The sequence below is a fragment of the Brachycentrus maculatus genome, unplaced genomic scaffold, assembly GCF_059751285.1.
Source record: "Brachycentrus maculatus isolate JH-2025_06_01 unplaced genomic scaffold, ASM5975128v1 h1tg000320l, whole genome shotgun sequence".
NCBI classification, from domain to species: domain Eukaryota; kingdom Metazoa; phylum Arthropoda; class Insecta; order Trichoptera; family Brachycentridae; genus Brachycentrus; species Brachycentrus maculatus.
In genome coordinates, this window is record NW_028281069.1 from 114164 (window position 1) to 133814 (window position 19651).

General features: G+C 34.5%; 2 protein-coding genes across 2 annotated transcripts; both read right to left on the minus strand.

The window, feature by feature from the left end:
- Nucleotides 1-327: 327 nt before the first annotated feature.
- Nucleotides 328-18382, minus strand: LOC148304419 (NADPH-dependent diflavin oxidoreductase 1). The gene is made up of 7 exons (XM_088268311.1): nt 17900-18382; nt 16949-17238; nt 16380-16554; nt 4880-5100; nt 2901-3176; nt 1726-1952; nt 328-696 (listed from the first exon to the last, which is right to left on the minus strand). Exons 1-7 carry the CDS (start codon nt 18276-18278, stop codon nt 468-470), a joined length of 1797 nt encoding a protein of 598 aa, XP_088124437.1. The 5' UTR covers nt 18279-18382; the 3' UTR covers nt 328-467.
- On the minus strand, nt 7009-16021 carry LOC148304420 (U3 small nucleolar ribonucleoprotein IMP4). The gene is made up of 5 exons (XM_088268314.1): nt 15653-16021; nt 14354-14516; nt 11160-11292; nt 8385-8645; nt 7009-7251 (listed from the first exon to the last, which is right to left on the minus strand). Exons 1-5 carry the CDS (start codon nt 15837-15839, stop codon nt 7054-7056), a joined length of 942 nt encoding a protein of 313 aa, XP_088124440.1. The 5' UTR covers nt 15840-16021; the 3' UTR covers nt 7009-7053.
- Nucleotides 18383-19651: the final 1269 nt, after the last annotated feature.

A 19651-nucleotide genomic window follows, 5' to 3' on the forward strand; every position in this document is an offset into this window, starting at 1 on the left:
GAGAGTTAAATAAAAATGACACTTTTTTTAATAGCGAATATAAATATTTAAACATTTTTTACAAAAAAAGTATTCGAAGTTTCAAAAATAAAACAAATTTGGACATAAATTCAGTAAAGATAATGCAGTAAAAATTGAAAGATTTATTTTATAATTTAGATTTTTTTGTTTATTTTTTCTAAAGTATATCTTGTTTTGTTTTATATGTATGGAGAAATACAACACAGTGTATTTTTGGAATCGATAAATTTAGTTTCATGGTTAAATTATAATGTTTTTTACTATCTTCTGTATAGTACAGTTAGCCACTTACAGATTAAGTTAAAACAAATGATTTAGAAAATTAGTACTTTATTACATATTACGAATTATCTTTGATCCACAAAACTCATCACATAGCTTTTGTTTAATTCGTAATCAACCTAACCCTACACAGACTAATACATACAACAACCATTTTTTTTGTTCTACCACGTCTCCAACTGTAATTTCCCCGACTTTTCCATTTCTTTCATGTAAATCACAGCTTCATCTTTGCTCATTTTTCCTTCTCCCATTAAGGCATCCTCTAAAATGGCATCCTTGACATTGTCAGGCATGTTTTTTGAATTGCCGGCAATGAAGATGTGGGCATTTTTCTCGGAGATTAATTTCCAAACTACAGCTTTGTTGGCACTTATTTTATGCTGCACATAACTGAAAAAATTCAAACAAAATATTTTTAAAGAAAATAATATTTATATTTGCCTTTAAAATTTTATCTTTTACCTATATATGCAAATAAAAGGCTTGACCTGTCCTAACTCCTTGTATTTCAACCTTTCATCAAGTTAAAATTATAATAATCTCTTGTATGTTACTTTAGTCGCTCTAGTATCAAAAATCAATTGCGAAAGCAGATTTTAAGTGTTTTTTTTTTAGTATGGATATGTAATTATGTAAATTTTTAACAGGATTTTTAAATACATATTGTATTGAACATGGTAATATATCGATGGTGATCTAACAATATGTCCTTGGCAAGTATTTTTTTGTAGTTTTTAATTTTTTTAACAGCAATTACCTTCATTAATAATGAACTCAAAATATATTATAATAATAATAAATAATAATAAAACCCTTCTCCGCACCTCAATGGTGCATAGGGCACTGCGTCATATAAACGCAGTGTCATCTTCATGGTTTACACATGAAGGAAAGGTGATCAGCCCTCCGCTTCAGGTACCAGGTCCAGGGTAATATTGAATAAATATGACAGTGAAAAAATCACTTATATTTATTTTACCCCCCTTGGGAATCGAACCCGGGACCTCCAGAACGGTAGCCGAGCGTGCTGACCATTACACTACGGAGGCGGACAAATTTTTTTTTTCAAAAAAAAAACATTTTCGTAAAATACTACCTCAAGGGCACTTAAATGTAATTAAATAGGGGAAAAGGAGATTGTGGAAATGATTTAACAAACAAATGCCTTTTTAGTGTTTTTCTAAATTTCATCCCACTCTCACTGTTTCTTACTACTGGTGGAAGAGCTTTCTGTGCTATTTTTCCCGCAACAGCAAAAGCACGCTCACCAAATTTAGTGCGCTGGTAATATCACTTTACCCATAGCACTTGTAGTCAATTGAAGTATCATCAGAGAGACGTCTCTCAACTTTTCAATTCATCTAGAAAACAGATTTCTTTTAGATACCCAGCAGCCGTATTATATAATATAGAACTCACACTTTATTGTCCTGATCTCTTGAAAAAGCGCACACAAGATGGAGTTTATCTGCAGACTGCAATTTTGTAAGGTACTCTCCGCTATGGAAGTCTTGTTTCTCATTTCTGCATCCGAAGAACAGTACCAAAGTGTCCTTGCTAGCCTTCTCCAGGAAATCCCTTTCCATGATCAGACTCCGGAATGGTGCAAGGCCGGTCCCTGGTCCAACCATTATCAATGGGATGCTCTGAAAAATAATATTTATCTCAAAATATCATTCGTTATAAAATTATATTGACACAACTTTTTAACCCATTGCAACACAAAGACGGCGAATCGCCGGCCAAGGTCAATTTGTCACTGACTCATAAAGTCGGTCATTTTTCAAGTCATTTTTTTATATTAAAACTGAATGACAACAACTCTGAAGTGTGTACACACTCTTCCAAAACTACCTGGGAATGAGCCATAATAATCTATCTTATGAACAACAACAAAAAAGTATGCCTTTATGTTTTACCATTTTTATTTTGTATGTAATTTAGTCTTAATGATATTGTGATAAAAATGTGTGTATTGTATGAACAAATTATGTCATCTTTATTAGTGGTGCAATGGGTTTTAATAACAATTTTTATTTGAGTGGAAAAAGTAATGCTGTGATTATTCATTTATTTTTTACATACACATAATTATACAATGATTAAAGAAAACACTTCGTTTTTTACCACTTGAGTTTTATTATAGACTACATGTTTCAGAAGTTAAACTTCCATCATTCAGGTCTGTATAATAACGAGTATAATAGTCTGTATAATAGTTATTATACAGACCTGAATGATGGAAGTTTAACTTCCGAAACATGTAGTCTATAATAAAACTCAAGTGGTAAAAAACGAAGTGTTTTCTTTAACCATTGTAACATGTCTCACCACAAAGTTAATGCCGAAACAATAAATAAAACACATAATTATAATTTAGAGATAAGGTTTTCCAAAAGATTCAGTTTTGAAAAATTTTGATGTTGTTTGGGCATCGAGTCAAATAAGTTCAACAATATCCAGCTAAAAAGTATGTAAGACTATCTATATTTACATTTACAAAAAAAAGGAATCTAAGAATTTTGGTTCCACAACAATTGTCATTATTTGAGTTTGTTAGATGATTGATCTACCAATAATTGTAACTAGATTACCTCGTCTTTGGGAAACACAAAAGTTCCTTTCTTAATCCATCCGTAAACTTCGCTTCCGGAAATAAGAGTTTTAAGCCAATTTGAGCACAACCCCTTCCTCTCTGCCTGTAGTTTGGTCTTGTACTGCACGACTGCAACCAGTATTTCTAGCTCCTTATTATTTGAAGCCCTGCAGCTATTGGCTATTGAAAATGAGCGCGGCTTTATGGGTGTGAATAGCTCAAATAGACTTTCTAGTGTCAGTTTGGATGTCGAGTGTGGAAAATCCTCTAAAACCTGAAGAAAATGTTAATAATATCTTTATAAAATTAATAACCTTGTTTTCACCACTTTTTTTACTAATACAATTTAACCTATTGATTTCGAGAATACCTTGTCATCATCAGGGTTTATTTTAAATAAAAAACATTAAAATAATAATAATAATAAACCCCTTACCGCACCCCAATGGTGCATAGGGCACTGCTTCATATAAACGCAGTGTTATCTCGATCGATTACACATGAAGGAAAGGTGAACCTCCCTCCACTTCAGGTACCAGTCCAGTGTAATATTGAATAAATATTAGAGTGAAAAAATCACTTATATTTATCAAACCCCCCTGGGAATCGAACCCGGGACCTCCAGAACGGTAGGCGAGCATGCTGACCATTACACTATGGAGGCGGACATTAAAATACTCTCACCAAAAACTTACACACCCTCCATAAAAATCCTAAATGTTATTTTTATTATTCATTTCATAGCGATCCTTAATATCAACTGATGGAAACACCCAAAAAAAGTGGTGAAAACAAAGTTAATTAATTTTATAAAGATATTATAAAATGTGCCACAAAGTATCTGCGGAAACCATTCAAGAAAAAATGTTAATAATCATTGTTTATCAGATACTGGATTATTAACCCCACGGATAATATATCATTATTATTGGTGTCTCAAATGAGATAATAGATTTATATTATTCAATCGTGCTTTCCATACAAAAAAACCTTTATAAAAAATATTTTTAATATCATACAATACTTAAATTCACTCAAATTAAATTAATTTCTCATAAAATTATATCAAATCATGGTTATCAACTCCTGCCTTCTTTTATATATAACATAACAATTTGTATAGCCTCTCACCAGTCTGATGATGTCGGTAACGACGAAACCCGGTCGCTGGTCAAATAAAAAAGTGGAAAAGCTAAAAATATTGGTTTTAATCTAATAATAAATTCAAATGAGATAGACATCTATTGTTCTTTTACATGTATTTTTTTTATATGAAAGAAGATAGAAGTCTAAGGATCTCAGGGCTAACCTGAGCAACCTGGCATTTGGCTGTGATCAATGGATCAATTTAGTAATGATCTCTTTATACACTCGTATAACATTCACGATTCTTACCATTATTGAACATCCATATTACAGTAAACCCCCCTATAATGTTGAGATAGGTACCGCATTTATCAATGGAAAAGTATTAGAGGGTTGATGTTTTTAAATTGTATTTTAATCTTAAATTACTCATTTCAGTTCTTCCCGCTGGTTAAAATGTAAAAATACAATTTGAAAAATTAACCACTTTTAACGTTGTAGGGGGTTTTACTGTATATTAATTTTTGCAACTTGTATACACACTACGGTCTTGGGTCCTTTTGAGGTGTAAGTAGTATTTCATTAGATTTTAAAGTATGACTGATTGCGCCATAAGTTGAGAAATTGGTGTCTATTGAAAATGCTACTTCCATGTGAAAGGAGCCCAAGACCATTGCATGTATACAAGTTTCAAAAATTAATGCAACAAGGATATTCAATAATGGGCAAAATGGTGAACGTTACACATGAGTATAAAGTGATCGATTAAGCCAGACAAATGCCAGGTCGTAACCCCTGGGATGCTCCGACTTCCATAAAAAAACGATAGATGTCTCATATCAAGTTGAGGCACCTAAAATATTAAAATAATCTGTATTTTAATATACAAACCTCCAAAACAGTTCTTCTCAGTCTATTGCAATAGTTTAATAGATCCTCTTGACCATCCGGAGTACAAAACTCTATGCATTTTTCTTTCTCTAATTTGTTTTCAGAAAAGTGTGCCAGAATAGAGAAAACATATTTCTTAGGAATCACTGACAGATCCCAGTACTCCTCGACTATTTGCCTCAGTGTCACTGGCTTTCTAAAGAAATACGGAATGGGCATATCTAAAAGTAAAAAACAAAAAAAATCTTAAATTTCATAGTTAGGTAGATCATGTTCATTTCACCTATGAAAAAAAAGGCAATTGAATTATTTTTTTTTAATTCTCATGCACGGCTAAAAAAATTGCAAATCTTTGACAAAATTTCACATAAATGTGCATAAAATCTTTTTTTTTTATGTAAAAAATCCTGATTTAAACTGTGTGAAGCCACATGCATAATTTTACATTCCATAAAGTATATTTTTATCGACGACAGCTAATATAGGTGTTTTTTTTTAGATGTTTGGTTCTTAAACAGGCAACATTGATTTGTAGTTGGTACGTTTTGCCGTTTCACCGTGAATAGACTGAATGACCATTATGAACGCCGTAAGTTCGGTGAATGAAAACAATATTCAGCTTGATCCTCTTTTTCAATGCAAAATTTTGTTCACCGATGAGGCACATTTTTGGTTAAAAGGCTATGTCAATAAGCAGAATTGATCAAATTCGGCGTGGAGAAAGCCCAGAAGCATTTGTCGAGACATCCTTACATCCATAAAAAGTCACTTTTTGGAGTGCTTTATGGGCAGGAGAAATCATTATCCCAAATTTTTTTAAAGACAATGCCGGCCAAAATGTTACGGTCAATGGAGAGCGCTACAGAACAACAATTACGGACTTCTTTGTACCTGATTTGAATTGCATTGATGTGACAGAGCTGTGGTTTCAACAAGATAGCGCAACATGCCACACGGCGGGTGCCACCATCGATTTACTACGGGAAATTTGAATTTGTGTACCTCTAAAAAAAACACTTTATACCACTAATTGAGTTTTATTATATTTTACAGAACTTTCGAAACCTAAAGATGTTTTTGACAGGTGATTACAAAAGCAAAAACTTATTCAGGTATTGGTAGAGGTGGGTGGGGTAATTACCGCAGGGGGGAGGTTAATGATTTCTTTTTTTTTACTGGCAATTGAATGAAAATTACTCAATATGATTCATACGGCAACACAAAAATGGCCACAAGGGCTGGTAACTTTTAAGGGCACGGATACACAAAGTGTTATTATTCATATTTTTTGACATCTCAACATAGATGAAGAAGAATATGGAGATTCACGGGGCTCACGACCATCATAGGCTGGTTTAAGTGATCACTTTACACACGTGTAACATTCGCCAATTCTACCCATGATTGACAACCACACCACTCAAATTCTTGGAAGTTCTATATATATATATATGATTCAATTTCGAAACCTTGTTCTTAAATCACTAGAATTTCACTAGACATCTGTTGATGAGATGAAAAGAAGATTTTTATTGAGAAAAAACTCTTTTAATTGTATGTGAGGTTCGAATAATGGATTACAATCACATACATATATGAGAAACACCAGAAAATATCATTTTTATTATTTTGGCTTATAATTTGACCAGTTTATTTATTTACAACATTTATTAATATTATTATTTTATTATTTCGCTCACTCCTTTCAAGAACGTCATAAATCAAAAAACGTGATATTTCAGGAGAACGTTTTTAGAGTTTAAAAATATAACACAATGCATTAAAAATAAATATCAAGCCACTTATGTAACTTTTTACTGTGCAACAAATCTTTTGAGGTAAAACCTGAAGGTTTTTTCTCCATTTGAAAAATATTTAGTATATTTAAAAAAAATAATTAAACAATACCTTTTCTTCAAAATGCAAAAACAACACTTTATGCCCTGTAGTGGGCAAATATTAAGTTAAAAATATGCCTCTTTTGCTGGGATATAGTACATTTTCTGGGCATTCCGAAAACATGCACAACTGAAAAATGACGATTTTTGATTTATGACGTTCTTGAAAGGAGTGAGCGATTTATTTATAACATTTTGAGTGTGTCCAAATATTATTAATGAAACAATATGTGGTTATTGGATGATTTTATTACAAAAATACATTTGGTTATATGATTATTGGTTGATATCGTCTTCCAGCTGCCAGCCATCATCCTGGCTGAGGAAACGTCTCTTCACGGCCGTGTTCATGTAGGGGCGCAGCACCCATTCTCGGTCCGCGGCCTCCATCGAGTCCAGCGTGCCCAGCCGTATCTCATACAGTCGTAACTGGAATCGTGGACCCACTTCTTGCAGTTCTATATTCCTGTCAACCTAGAAAATAGAACATATTGAAGCTCGAAAAATAATGTTTAAACAATCCTTCCAAACCTTCTACAGACCCTTATCCGCACCCAATGGTGCATAGGGCACTGCCTCACAATGACACAGTGTTATCTTGATTGTTTATTATGTCATGAAGGCAAGGTGATCTCTCCTGCGTTTCAGGGACCAGTCCAGGGTAATATCAAATAAATATTACCGTGTAAAATTACTGATATTTATTTTCACCACGCCTTGGGAATCAAGCCCGGTAGCTAAACACGCCAACCATTACACCACGGAGGCGGACATAATTACAAGAATGTTTCTTTATAACAACAAAATAGCAAACATAAAAATGAAACACAAATGCATATTACTTTATATTCTATTTAAAAATTGCTTATTACATATTTATATCAGACGTATATCAATATGCGAAGATGATATTTAATTGGAGTAAGCTATAAACACACTTTGCCAATTTCCCAACTGATGGCCATACTTCCAAATCTATTGATTAATTATTCTTATGTGAAAGGAATCCAAGACCTTTGCATATATACAAGTTTCAAAAAAATCAATACAAAATGGATGTTCAACAATCACTTGTTGAACACTTAAGACAGCCAAATGCCAAATCATTAGCCCTGGGGTGCTCAGACTTGCATCTTCTTTCATTTTAATGAAAATTTTGTGTGATATTTAAAATGCTCAGATTTGTATCTCCTTACATACGTCCGCCTCCATAGTGTAATGGTAAGCACGCTCGGCTACCATTCTGGAGGTCCCGGGTTCGTTTCTCAGGGGGGGTCATATAAATATAAGTGATTTTTTCACTCTAATATTTATTCAATATTATCCTGGACTAGTACCTGAAGCGGAGGGCTGATCACCTTTCCTTCATGTCTTAACGATCAAGATAACACTGCGTTTATATGCAGTGCCCTATGCACTACTGGGGTGCGGATACGAAAACATCTATTATTTTATATGTAAACAATAGATGTTTAGTAAATAAGCTGAGACGCCTATAATTTCCATTTCAATGTTTGCATTATTTTCACTTTCTTTAAAAAAAATTTCTGGATAGAATATTTAGCCCCGAAACCTGATAATTTGATGCAAAATAAAATATGTATTACCTTTTTGTAAGTGTGGTGTCTGAAGCAAATGTAGTCGTCGTGATTGGCGAACGTGATGACCCTCTTGGAGTCCTCCTTGGGAACGGGGAACAGGTACTTGAGGATCTTGGAGGCCCTCAGGCCGAGCTCCGTCTTGAAGTTGTGGAAGAGGAGGTGCGGGTACTGCTCGCTCATGGGCGCCATGTCCGGCACGTCGTGACGCATTATCACGTCCGACATTTGGAAGAACGCCGTCGGCCCGTACGGCAAGTGACAGACAATCTGGAAATATAATATGAATAAATACCGCCTTGTATGAAAATATGAATAAAGAATCAGCGTGTTTAGCTACCGTGCTGGAGGTCCCGGGTTCGATTCCCAGGGGGGGTGAAAATAAATATTAGTGATTTTACACTGTAATATTTATTTTATATTACCCTGGACTGGTTCCTGAGGCGCAAGAGTGATCATCTTGCCTTCATGTAAGTAATGATCAAGATAACACTGCGTCAATTTGATGCAGTGCCCTATGCACCATCGGGTGCGGATAAGGGTTATAAGTAAAGTAAGTTAGTAAAGATTAACACTCTCCTAATCATTCATCGTTCACTTTGAGTAATACCACTTGTTCTACTTTTGGTATGTATTAATTTTTTAATTTTTTTATTTATTTATTTATTTACTGCATAGAAATTAAGATAGATTACATATAAAATAATAATAAATGATATAAAATAAAAAGAAAAGATAAGTGTAAGTAATAAAAAAATGCAAAAATTGTTGAAAAAAAAGGTTTAAAAAATTGGTACAAATTAGGGAAGCTAATAATCGAAATATAATTCATACTAAGAGATCCAAAAAGTGCTATGTAAATTTTGACTTAATTGATGTACTAAAAATATCAACCAATGGACCCTATTCATTGCGATATCTCGGAATAGGAGAGAAAATATGGTAGTTAGTTTTCGAATGGCTACACTGAAAAATATTATGATTTCGTATGTGCCAGGTCGGTATTTTAAAATTAATGAGTGATAGTAACTCGGGTGTAAGCGACGTCATCGCGTACCCCGTGCGGCGGCCCAGAAAAGGAACTCTGGGCGCTCGGCGGGCGAGACGGCTGCCCGCCACACTGCGGCCCGAAGAAGGGATTTTGTGAATATATTTAATTAGCTTAGGGACCTCGGTATGTGTACGCAATGTACTGCCCCCTCAATAAAGATGTAATGTGTCGCTTTTGGGGGTGGTCTTTGCCCATACCGAGGAGAATAAGTTTAGAATAAGGAAAATAGTTAATAATAAAATATAATACATTGTTTTAAAGCACCGGTACGGTACAGAAATGTAGCCCGTCCGGTGCCTCTTAGAGAGAGACAGAGATATGGCTGTCTCTTTCCCCCGGCCGCTGATTGGCTGTACTTTCCCACTGTCGGGCGGTACGCGATCACGGCCGGGTATATAGAGGGCTCATTTTGCGATAATAAAGCAGTTCAGTTTCAAACACCGAAACTTGTTATTCATTTCTCCGCTCCCGATCTCTGAAACCTCGCCGCGCCGCCAGCCTGAACCGCTTCGCCTCTTTGCACCGATTCACGGACCTGTTTCGGAAAGCCCTTTTCAGGGCTATAGAGGTTGACTTGTCGGTGCAGCGCTTTGTACCGAGCTTACAACTGGGTACAGCGGTTGCGTCCATCGCATCATCAAGCGGTATTTACGCGACCGCCAAACCGCCGGGACTTGCCCCTTCTTGCGCCGCAGAGGAGACCAGAAATTATACAGTCTTGTGCGGACGGAAGACGTCTCGTACATCGGGACTATCAATCTTATTATGGAGTATTTTAAAAAGAAATACCAAATTGAATAAAACTCTCCTGTCCCACAATTTCATTTATTTCAATTCATTTAACAAAAAATTATAGTATTACACAAAGTGAATGATGAATGATAAGGAGAGTGTTATATTACCATACCACAAAGACAATGCCTTTAATGTACAAAATGAAAATATAGATTACTTGAAGGTGGTCAGATTAATCTACAGAGATGCATAAATGCAGAAGATGTAAAGATTGTTTGCAAAGACAGATCGGTTGGGCGTTGTATTCTCTCCGCCTACCCCTGCGGAGAAGCAGCGTGATGATTAGTTAGTTTTTTTAAACTTCAGTCAATAAACTAACATCTTCTTCTTCAACCTATTTCTTTCCACTCCTGGACGAAGGCCTCCAATCCAAATATTCATCTAAATGGTTGACAAATTTAATATGACTGAAGTTAGCAAAATAGCAGAAAAATGGGCATATTTGATTCAGAAAGATAATCTGATCCAGACTGCATAAAAGTGTAAATCACTCTGCACCCAATATATTGCAGTAATGATATAGATAATCTTCTTCAAACTTTTCTTCGAGACCTCATCCGCAACGGATGGTGCATAGGGCACTGCATCACATAAACGCAGTGTTATCTTGATCATTAACACATGAAGGAAAGGTGATCAGCCCTCCGCTTCAGGTACCAGTCCAGGGTAATATTGAATAAATATTAGAGTGAAAAAATCTCTCCCTTTTATTCAACCCCCCCTAGGAATCGAACCCGGGACCTCCAGCATGGTAGCTAAACGCGCTAACCATTACACCACGGAGGCGGACATAGATAGATAATAATAATGATAAATTTGGATATTTTATATAGCGCCATTTTCATAAAATTCTACCTCAAGGGTGCTTTTAATTATATTCATCGGATATCATAGTCAAACATTTATTTAAATAAATTAAATGAACTGATGATACATACCAAACTGGAAGGAACTCCTCGATGTTCATGTACCACAATAAAGTCTGTAACGTCATTAGCTCTGCAGGCATGAACCAACTGCTTCATCTCATATTTGCCTCTGTTCATTCTTTGAGAATTTGGAAATATTAACCTAAAATAACCATACAAAATTGTGAACACATATTTTTACCGTAGAAAATGAAAATATTTAAACTTTTTGTTCATCCAAACGTTGCATTTAAACGCTGAAAGCCAAATAACCTATATCGTAGTCGTACAGGAGAAAGTGACCAACTAACAAAACGTAAAATATTCAGGAGGGCCATTTAAGTCAATTTTGCTTGACAAGAAAATAAACAACAATGCAGTTACACATTTTTAACAAGTCAATATATATACGCTAGCTATTGCGGCTACTTGTGATGTATTTTTTCATGTTTTCAGATACCTACCAGAGCTAACATTACACAATCGTTATATTTCAACTTTAACTATGGTCAATAAAAGCAACATTAAGGAATATTAAAAATTTTCCAGTTTTTAAACCACATTTTTATTTGGTTTACAAAATACATATCACCGTTGCATGCAGAAGATTTTTGCCACGGTCTTATTCCCCTCCCTACAGATATCTATCTCATCCTGGCGAGCAGGAACCCAATTATCTACAAACTTTTGGTTATTTTTTTAAAAAATTGAACGGAATTAATTTATAGTTTAATAATAAGTCTATCATATTTTATAATTACGTAAAATTATTTAATTAACTTGACATTGGCAAAAGCAATATATTCTATATGCAACGCCATTATATATTTAAAAAAAATGGATAGGTTAATCACACAACTTATTGAATTGAATAGTCAAAATGGGAATACAGTAGAATCGCGATATAACGAAATCCAAGGGACCAAAAAATATTAATTCGTAATAACGAATTCCCACATATAACGAATTTTTTTAAATCATACTTAGTATGTATATGTTGCACGCCGTTGCAAAAAATGTTGCGCGGCTTTTCAAGTTCTGCAAACAAAGGAGGAAGGGGGCCATAGGGAACTGAATACCTACATATTTTCACTTGTTTTCTTATTAACCTTACGGTGATAAAAGTGCCGCGGGAATCGATGATATTCGTATGTATTTTGTACACAATATGAGAATGTGATTTTAAAACCGGAAAAACGTAAATATTCCTAGTTGCTTTTACTGGCCATATTTAAAGTTGAAATATAACAATTTTGTAATGTTGGGTCTGGTAAATATGTATCTGAAAATGAGAGTAATAACGTCAAATATAATAATAATAATATCACAAGTAGCCGCCAAAGCCGAGAACGAGAACGGCTTGCGCGCTACTGACGGCCAGTGTTGTCAGACGTCAAAGAGTAGTTTTCGATATTGAGATTGCGAAATTACGAAATTGCGAAATTACGAGACGGAATTTACGCGATGAATTTTTTTTCGCCGTCGCTAAAAATTTCCTAAAATCCGTTAAAATTCCGTAATAATCCTTCAAATTCCGTTTGATCTCTTTATTCCTTCAAAATCCGTATAAAACGGACAAATTCGTATTTGTCCAAATTTGTCCGTCATATTTAATATTCCTAGTTGCTTTTATTGGCCATATTTAAAGTTGAAATAAAACAATTTTGTAATGTTGGGTCTGGTAAATGTTATTCATAATGTCATTCATTTGCAGCGACGGAAATAAATAATTGGTAAAAAAATCGGGAATCAAATCCTAACATAAAATCGTAAAAATACACAAACGTTTCTGTGTTTGCGCGTGTGGCGTGCTTTGTAAGTATCCGTGCATGTCGTACGTCGTAACACGTTACTCCGCTAGTCCAATAGTGTGCAGATTGTCTTACCCGACACTACGCCCCACTTAGGGCGCTTGTCCACTACCCGAAATTCCGTGTAATTTTACTGTCCAGCACGTCAGTTAGCGTTTTAAAATGACGATTGGCTTGGATTGGCTTGTGCTTTTGTCCATCTTTCTTCGGATCGGAGCTCTTGATCGGTGCGTGAACACGTTGCGCGTAAATTCGATCGTAAAATCATCGTTTTAAAACGCAAACTGACGTGCCGGACGGACGGTAAAATTATTCCGTGTAGTGGACAAATGCCCTTACGATGTAGATAAAAGACGGATGCAATTTGAGGATTATTATTGTCAACAGAATCATTTCATTGAGATAAAAAGATGGATTGTAATTTGAGAATTATTATTGTCTACCATTGAGATAAGCAGGTGGACTGATTATGGGAGAGAATATACTTGAGAATTTTTATGGCCTACAGAAATAATTTCATTGAAATAAGAAGAGAGATTATAACTACGTCGCCTACTTTCAAAATCCGCCAGATCCATATAAGTCGATTTTACAAAAAAAAATCCAAATTCTCCGGATAACATTAATGTTTCAAAGATTTGTCTATCTTTATATAAAATATTATAAAATAGAGAATTTTCCCATTTTTTTGGAAAGTTTTTCAGTACTCAAAAAAAAACACGAGACACAAATCGATAATGACGTCATCTTAACTTTTGACCTATCTCCGCTCTCTGATTGACCGATATGGGTCAGAAAGCAAGTTTCATGAATATATCGGAATTTGAAGTACAACGTTGTTTTTAAGTATTTTTTAGCGGGGTTTTCAAGTATTTAAAATTTTTGAACAATAAAACCCACAACTGGCATTCCGATAGGGTATTTATTTTAAAATCTTATAAAACTGGATCTAGCGGATTTTGAAAGTAGGCAACACAACTAAAGAATTATTATTGCTAAAGTAAATCATTTCACTGACTCATTGACTCTAATTACTAATTACTCAAGCTGATGGGATATTGTATTGAATTACTTTTAAAAATCGCCATAAAACCATCCGCATATGGTGCGGCGGCGCGCGCAGCTTTGAAATATTTTTATCTTAACATTTTTTTTTCGGCGCGGCGCCGCGGCGGCGCGGCTTTGAAATATTTTTATCATAACATTTTTTATTTGTTATAAATTTACTTAAATGTATTGGCATTTTTTCGTACGGGACAAAAGTGATTTTGTTATACATAATAACGGGATTTCGTTATATAAATGCATTTTTGTATGAAAAATTAGTTTTAGGGAATAAATTTGGTTTTTTTTTTCGATATACGTCATTTTTCGATATATCGCGATTACTTATATCGCGATTCTACTGTATACCTAAGTTCTTTAGCAAACATCTTGAGTCTCGCGCTGGGTTCCCTGGAGGTCGTGATGACGATCTTGGGATCCTGAACTCCGGCCCAACGGTACTCGTCATCCTGGGAGTTGAGAGTGTTAGCTCCGCCGCCAATTCCTCCAATAGCGGCAGCTAATTCCGGTCCTAAAACCATCCCAACAAACAAATTGATAACTAAACAGGAAAAAATATGCATTAAGACATTGTTCCGCTGCGTGTGTGTAGCGGCACACTGGTGTACTGTGGTGATTAAGTGGTGTGCCGCTGAAAAAATCTAGTTTTGCTAAGATATTACACAAACTTTGTTTTAATATATTTTTTCGCATTATATTCTGATATAAACTTTTTTTTCTTTGGTGTACCTCTAAAATTTCTTAATTTGGCAGGTGTAGCTTGAACTGAAAAAGTTTGCGGAACACTGCATTGACCTTCCTATTAACCCTTATCCGCACCAATGGTGCATAGGGCACTGCATCATATTGACGCAGAGTTATATTGATCGTTACTTACATGAAGGCAAGGTGATCACTCCTGCGCTTCAGGGACCAGTCCAGAGTAATATTAAACAAATATTAGAGTATTAAATCACTTATATTTATTTTCACCCCTCCCCCCTTGAGAATCGAACCCGGGACCTCCAACACGGTAGCTAAACACGCTAACCATTACACCGCGGAGGCAGGCATTAAGATAACTGAGACGCAATTGCTTTTTTTGCCCAATATTGTGAATGATGAAATCAAAATAAGAACAATGTTTTAAATATTAAAATAATAACTAAGTATGTAGTTATCTCACATGAATTTTATTTGATCAGTGACTTTTATCTAGCCTCACAGATGTCGATTACGTCGAAACCCGGTCGCTTGTCAAATAAAATTCATGTGGAAAAAACTAAATGATTATTATTTTATTCTGTAAAATGCAGTTCCACCAAGAATTTTCAGTACAAACCTTGAAAAAAAAAACATAATTTTTTTGCTTTTAATTCTATCAGAAATGAAGTCATTTGAATATTTTCATAAGAAGGTAATTTATGCTGCCACAAATTCGCCCTTGGATAGCGCCTGTTCGGATTACTTGTAAAGAAAAATTATTTTTTTATTGAGGTGCAACAATGAAACATTTTGACAGAATGAATATTGGTAAAAACAAAATGTTCCCTCGCAAAATCAATTTAAATTCTTGAGTTTTGAGAGATAACTCGACCTTTTTGTTAAAAAAAAAAATAACAACAATTTATAATACTACAAAATTACGTGAATTTTACATATTCTTACCTTTGTCTTCCCATTCTATTTGCTTCTGTAGTTTTAGTGCACTTTTTCGTAAATCTCCATGTATCGGTATATTTTCTTCTAAACTATGTTTTATTTTGTCCTTCTTCGCTTGTATGTTCTTTTCTTTATCTTCCGTCGCTTTCCGATATAAATATTCTCTTCTCAAACGAGCTTGCCGCCTCAACATGTTGGATGCGCGTTACAAAGCGATTTTAAAGAGTTTAAACGAATCTTTATTTCCGTACAACTGGGATATATTTTAAATTGGATAAATCGTGTCAAAAACACATAAGTATTCGAATAATTATTCACAATTGGGTGTATAAAACGTAACACACGTGGTAACCAAATCCAAACATTTTGACAGATATTTTTGACATTTCGACAGCATGGTATCATAGACAATTAAAGTTCACAAATGCGGGGTAGGTAGTTTAATGTGTTTTAGAAGAAAAACGAGAAACCGACTAAAGTATTGGTTTTACGTATATAAATTTTGAAAAATGTTTATTTTATTGAAAAATATATTTTTTTTGTAACTGAATTTAAAATTCTGAAAAAAAAATGCAATGTAAAAAGTTTTTTTTATTAACTGGAATTAGTGGCCAAATTAACTTTAAAAAACGTTAAAAGTAATTCACTTGAAGAACAAAAGTTTAAAATTTATAAATGCATTTTCACTCCGAAAGCCCAATATTTTTTTTTCAAAACTTTGTTGAATACTTACCACTATCTATTTGGGAAAATGCAATAACATCTTCTGGCTGCAAATTCAAATGATGAAAGATTGAAAAAAATCTACTCATTTCAGAATTTAAATTTCTTGGCCTCATATTTAATACATCACCAGGTTCAAAATCATCAAAATATTCTTTCCGGATGAAATTTATCATTCGCACATCCTGTAAAAACAATGTTTCACATTGTAGTTTTTATTTAGGATACAATAAAAGATTTTTCATAGAAGTTCAGGCAAAATACAAAAGGTGAGAGCTAGTTCTAATTAATAACTTGTTCGCTCGGAAACCAATTTCGGCCCTTTTATTTGTGTATTGAAATAATACACGCAATAAAACAATTGACTGTGAGGTTGTTACTATATAAATCAACGTTTGGGGTAGAATTTGCATCTGGTTAAATTGTTTATATTGTTGATGGCACATTAGACCCTTTTTCATGGCGAAACATTCATGGGTTAAACAAGTTTTAAAATATCCCATTAGAAATTCTTATGTAGGCTATATTTGATTTTAAATAAATATGAAACGAAAAAAACTTATAAATGAATAGAGGTACCTGAAAGTGAGCGTCAGAAGTAGTCCTTAAATTACTAGACACAGTCATTAAAAATGGTTTTTCAGCAAAATCTTCCAATTTATACCCAGAAAAATATAGTTCAGTTGAATTGGTGGGGTCCTTCCCTTTCACTAAATTTATTCTCCATCGAGGTAGGTACTGTGACCACCCCTCATTTAATATTTTATTATTAATTTCCGGTATATATTCTTCCAAAGCACACCATAGCTTGGCCATCCATGGGTCTGCTACTGCATCATTTCCTAAATCATGCTGGTAATCGCAGAGCCCTGATCAAAAGGAAATAAAGAATTAAAATTGTAGTACAATCAGCTGATAAATTTATTTTTGTTTTGTATTTACAAGTAAAATTCAAGAGACAAAAAATATAAAGCAGTTTTAAGAATACAGACAAGCACATTCAAATACATAATATTACAAGAAAGTGTATTCTACATTACATAAATTTGTCACTCAATTACATCAATTGTCTTGCTGTCAGAAATCTATTGCGTAATGCCAGTTTATAGGAAGATAAGGCATTGGAAAAAATATTTGAAGCCGGTATCTAATATGTATCAAATAGTATCCTTTTTTACAAAAAGAGCAAAAATACACATCATACTCAAGAACCTCTCTTATTCAGTCACAATTCACTAACTATACTGTACAAAAATACCAATAAAATCTCTCTACAATATTTATTATATATTATTTATAATAATTGCCAAGAAATAAAGTCTGAAAATTTTCTGTTGATTTTCAATAGTTCATTTACAACAACATTTTAAAGGTACTTGCATTAGAAGGAAGTCTGGTAGATAATGATGATACGTACGGGTGAATATGTGTAGCAGAATGAGAGTAAGGAAGCCATTCCAGTCTAGGACCGAGACAAATTAAGCACAACAAAAAAGGGTAACAATAGCATTTGATTTAAAACAAATTTACCAACGTCAAGAAGACTCGTGCCGCCTAATTGAAGTAACCTTTTATGTAACTTTTTAGCTGCAAAATTAAATTTGGCATAGCTGGAATCCCCAAGACCCATAACTCCGAATTTTAAGTTACATAAGGAAGTGCTCGGGAGACTTTTTCTCAATAGAAACTTCCAAAACGATTTCATATTATCGGGCTCTTCACCCACACCAGTAGTCGAACACACAAATATCACAAACTGTTCTCGAACGAGGCCATCTATTTTATATTCGTCCATCGCTTTCACTGGGCCCTTGAGGTTACGACGTCTCGACTGCCGCCAAATATTTTCTGCCATTTCTTGGGCAGTGCCAGTTTGACTACCATACAAAATAACTAGTTTCGAATCCATTTTTATTTGAACTTATATAAAATAATATTTATTTACACGCGGACAACAACGAAACGTCAAGATGACAGTTGCATAGACAATAAAAAAATGTGACAGTTGATTAAAGAGTTGCCAAGTTATTCGAATAAGGGGTTTATATTCTTACCTTTATAAAAGTGTAGGTACCCAGTAACTAAAAGTATGATATATTGCATAATCTGGGTGTTTAAAATATTACATTAAAAATCGTTTTTCTTTCTTTTAAAATTTTTCACTTCTAGGCGCGCAGATCATTTGTTCGTTAACAGACAAAAATAAAATAAAATAAAACGACGGCGGGTTTCTTCAAAGCCTAACCTTTCTTTAGAAAAATATATTTTATTATTTCGTACTGTAAAAGAATTTTTCTTCGGAACAATGGTAACAGACCATCAATGTTTACGATGGGTAAGACCAGCAATTAGGGAATTTCGGCCGTTAGCAATAATGCATTTCGTCGTCCACGTCTAGGGTCGTTAAAAACGGGCTGACCCACGGACCCAAAGCTACGATCATAAATATTAAGCCGCCCTTTGTAACTACCCTCTCGCCGCCTCTCGGAAGTGGAAGGCAGAGAGAGGATAGAACGTCACACTACCTTGTCTAACTTCCGCCATCTTTCCTTGTACGCGTTCATAAGGCACTCCCGTATGTACTGGCAATACATATGGATGAATAAATAATAATAATAATAAAAAAATATATATATATATATATATACATCACGCTCTAAGTTCCATTTAGGAAACTTGAAATAGCAATTAAAATTGAAAATTAAACTTTACATTAAAATCAACCTTGTCAGGAATCGAACCTGAACTTCGAGTGGTTGACAAACGCGTCAACCACTACTCTGAAAGGAGTCTCTATTAATTCATTATTTTATGTAATAATTATAAGTTAATCTAGTTATTATAATCAGTTTAATTAAGAATCAGTTAGTTAATAATAAGTCATATTATAATTAGTTTTGTTAACTTTTAATTATTTGTAAGTCTATAACTCGGTTACTATTAACGAGTAGTTGTGGACACCATATGCTCCACCTAGGGAGCAGATATGGGTTTAAGCTTATAGTAAGTAAGCTACGATAAGATTATTCTTAAGTTAACTAGGGTAAAGAGTAAGCGAGAGGGGTAGTACGACCCTCTTGCTTTAGCAACAGTAGGGGTAGCACGCGAGCTGAAGACGCCGCAAGGCAGTCGACGAAAAAATCCCCGACCGCGCAGGTCGAACGCGCACGCCGTCGCGCTCGACCCGAGCCCAAACTCGGCACTTCATCAGCTAAGTGCTCAGCCGCGAGGAGAAATCGTGTGAAGTGAATAGTGTTCATTTCTACAAGACACGATGTAGCC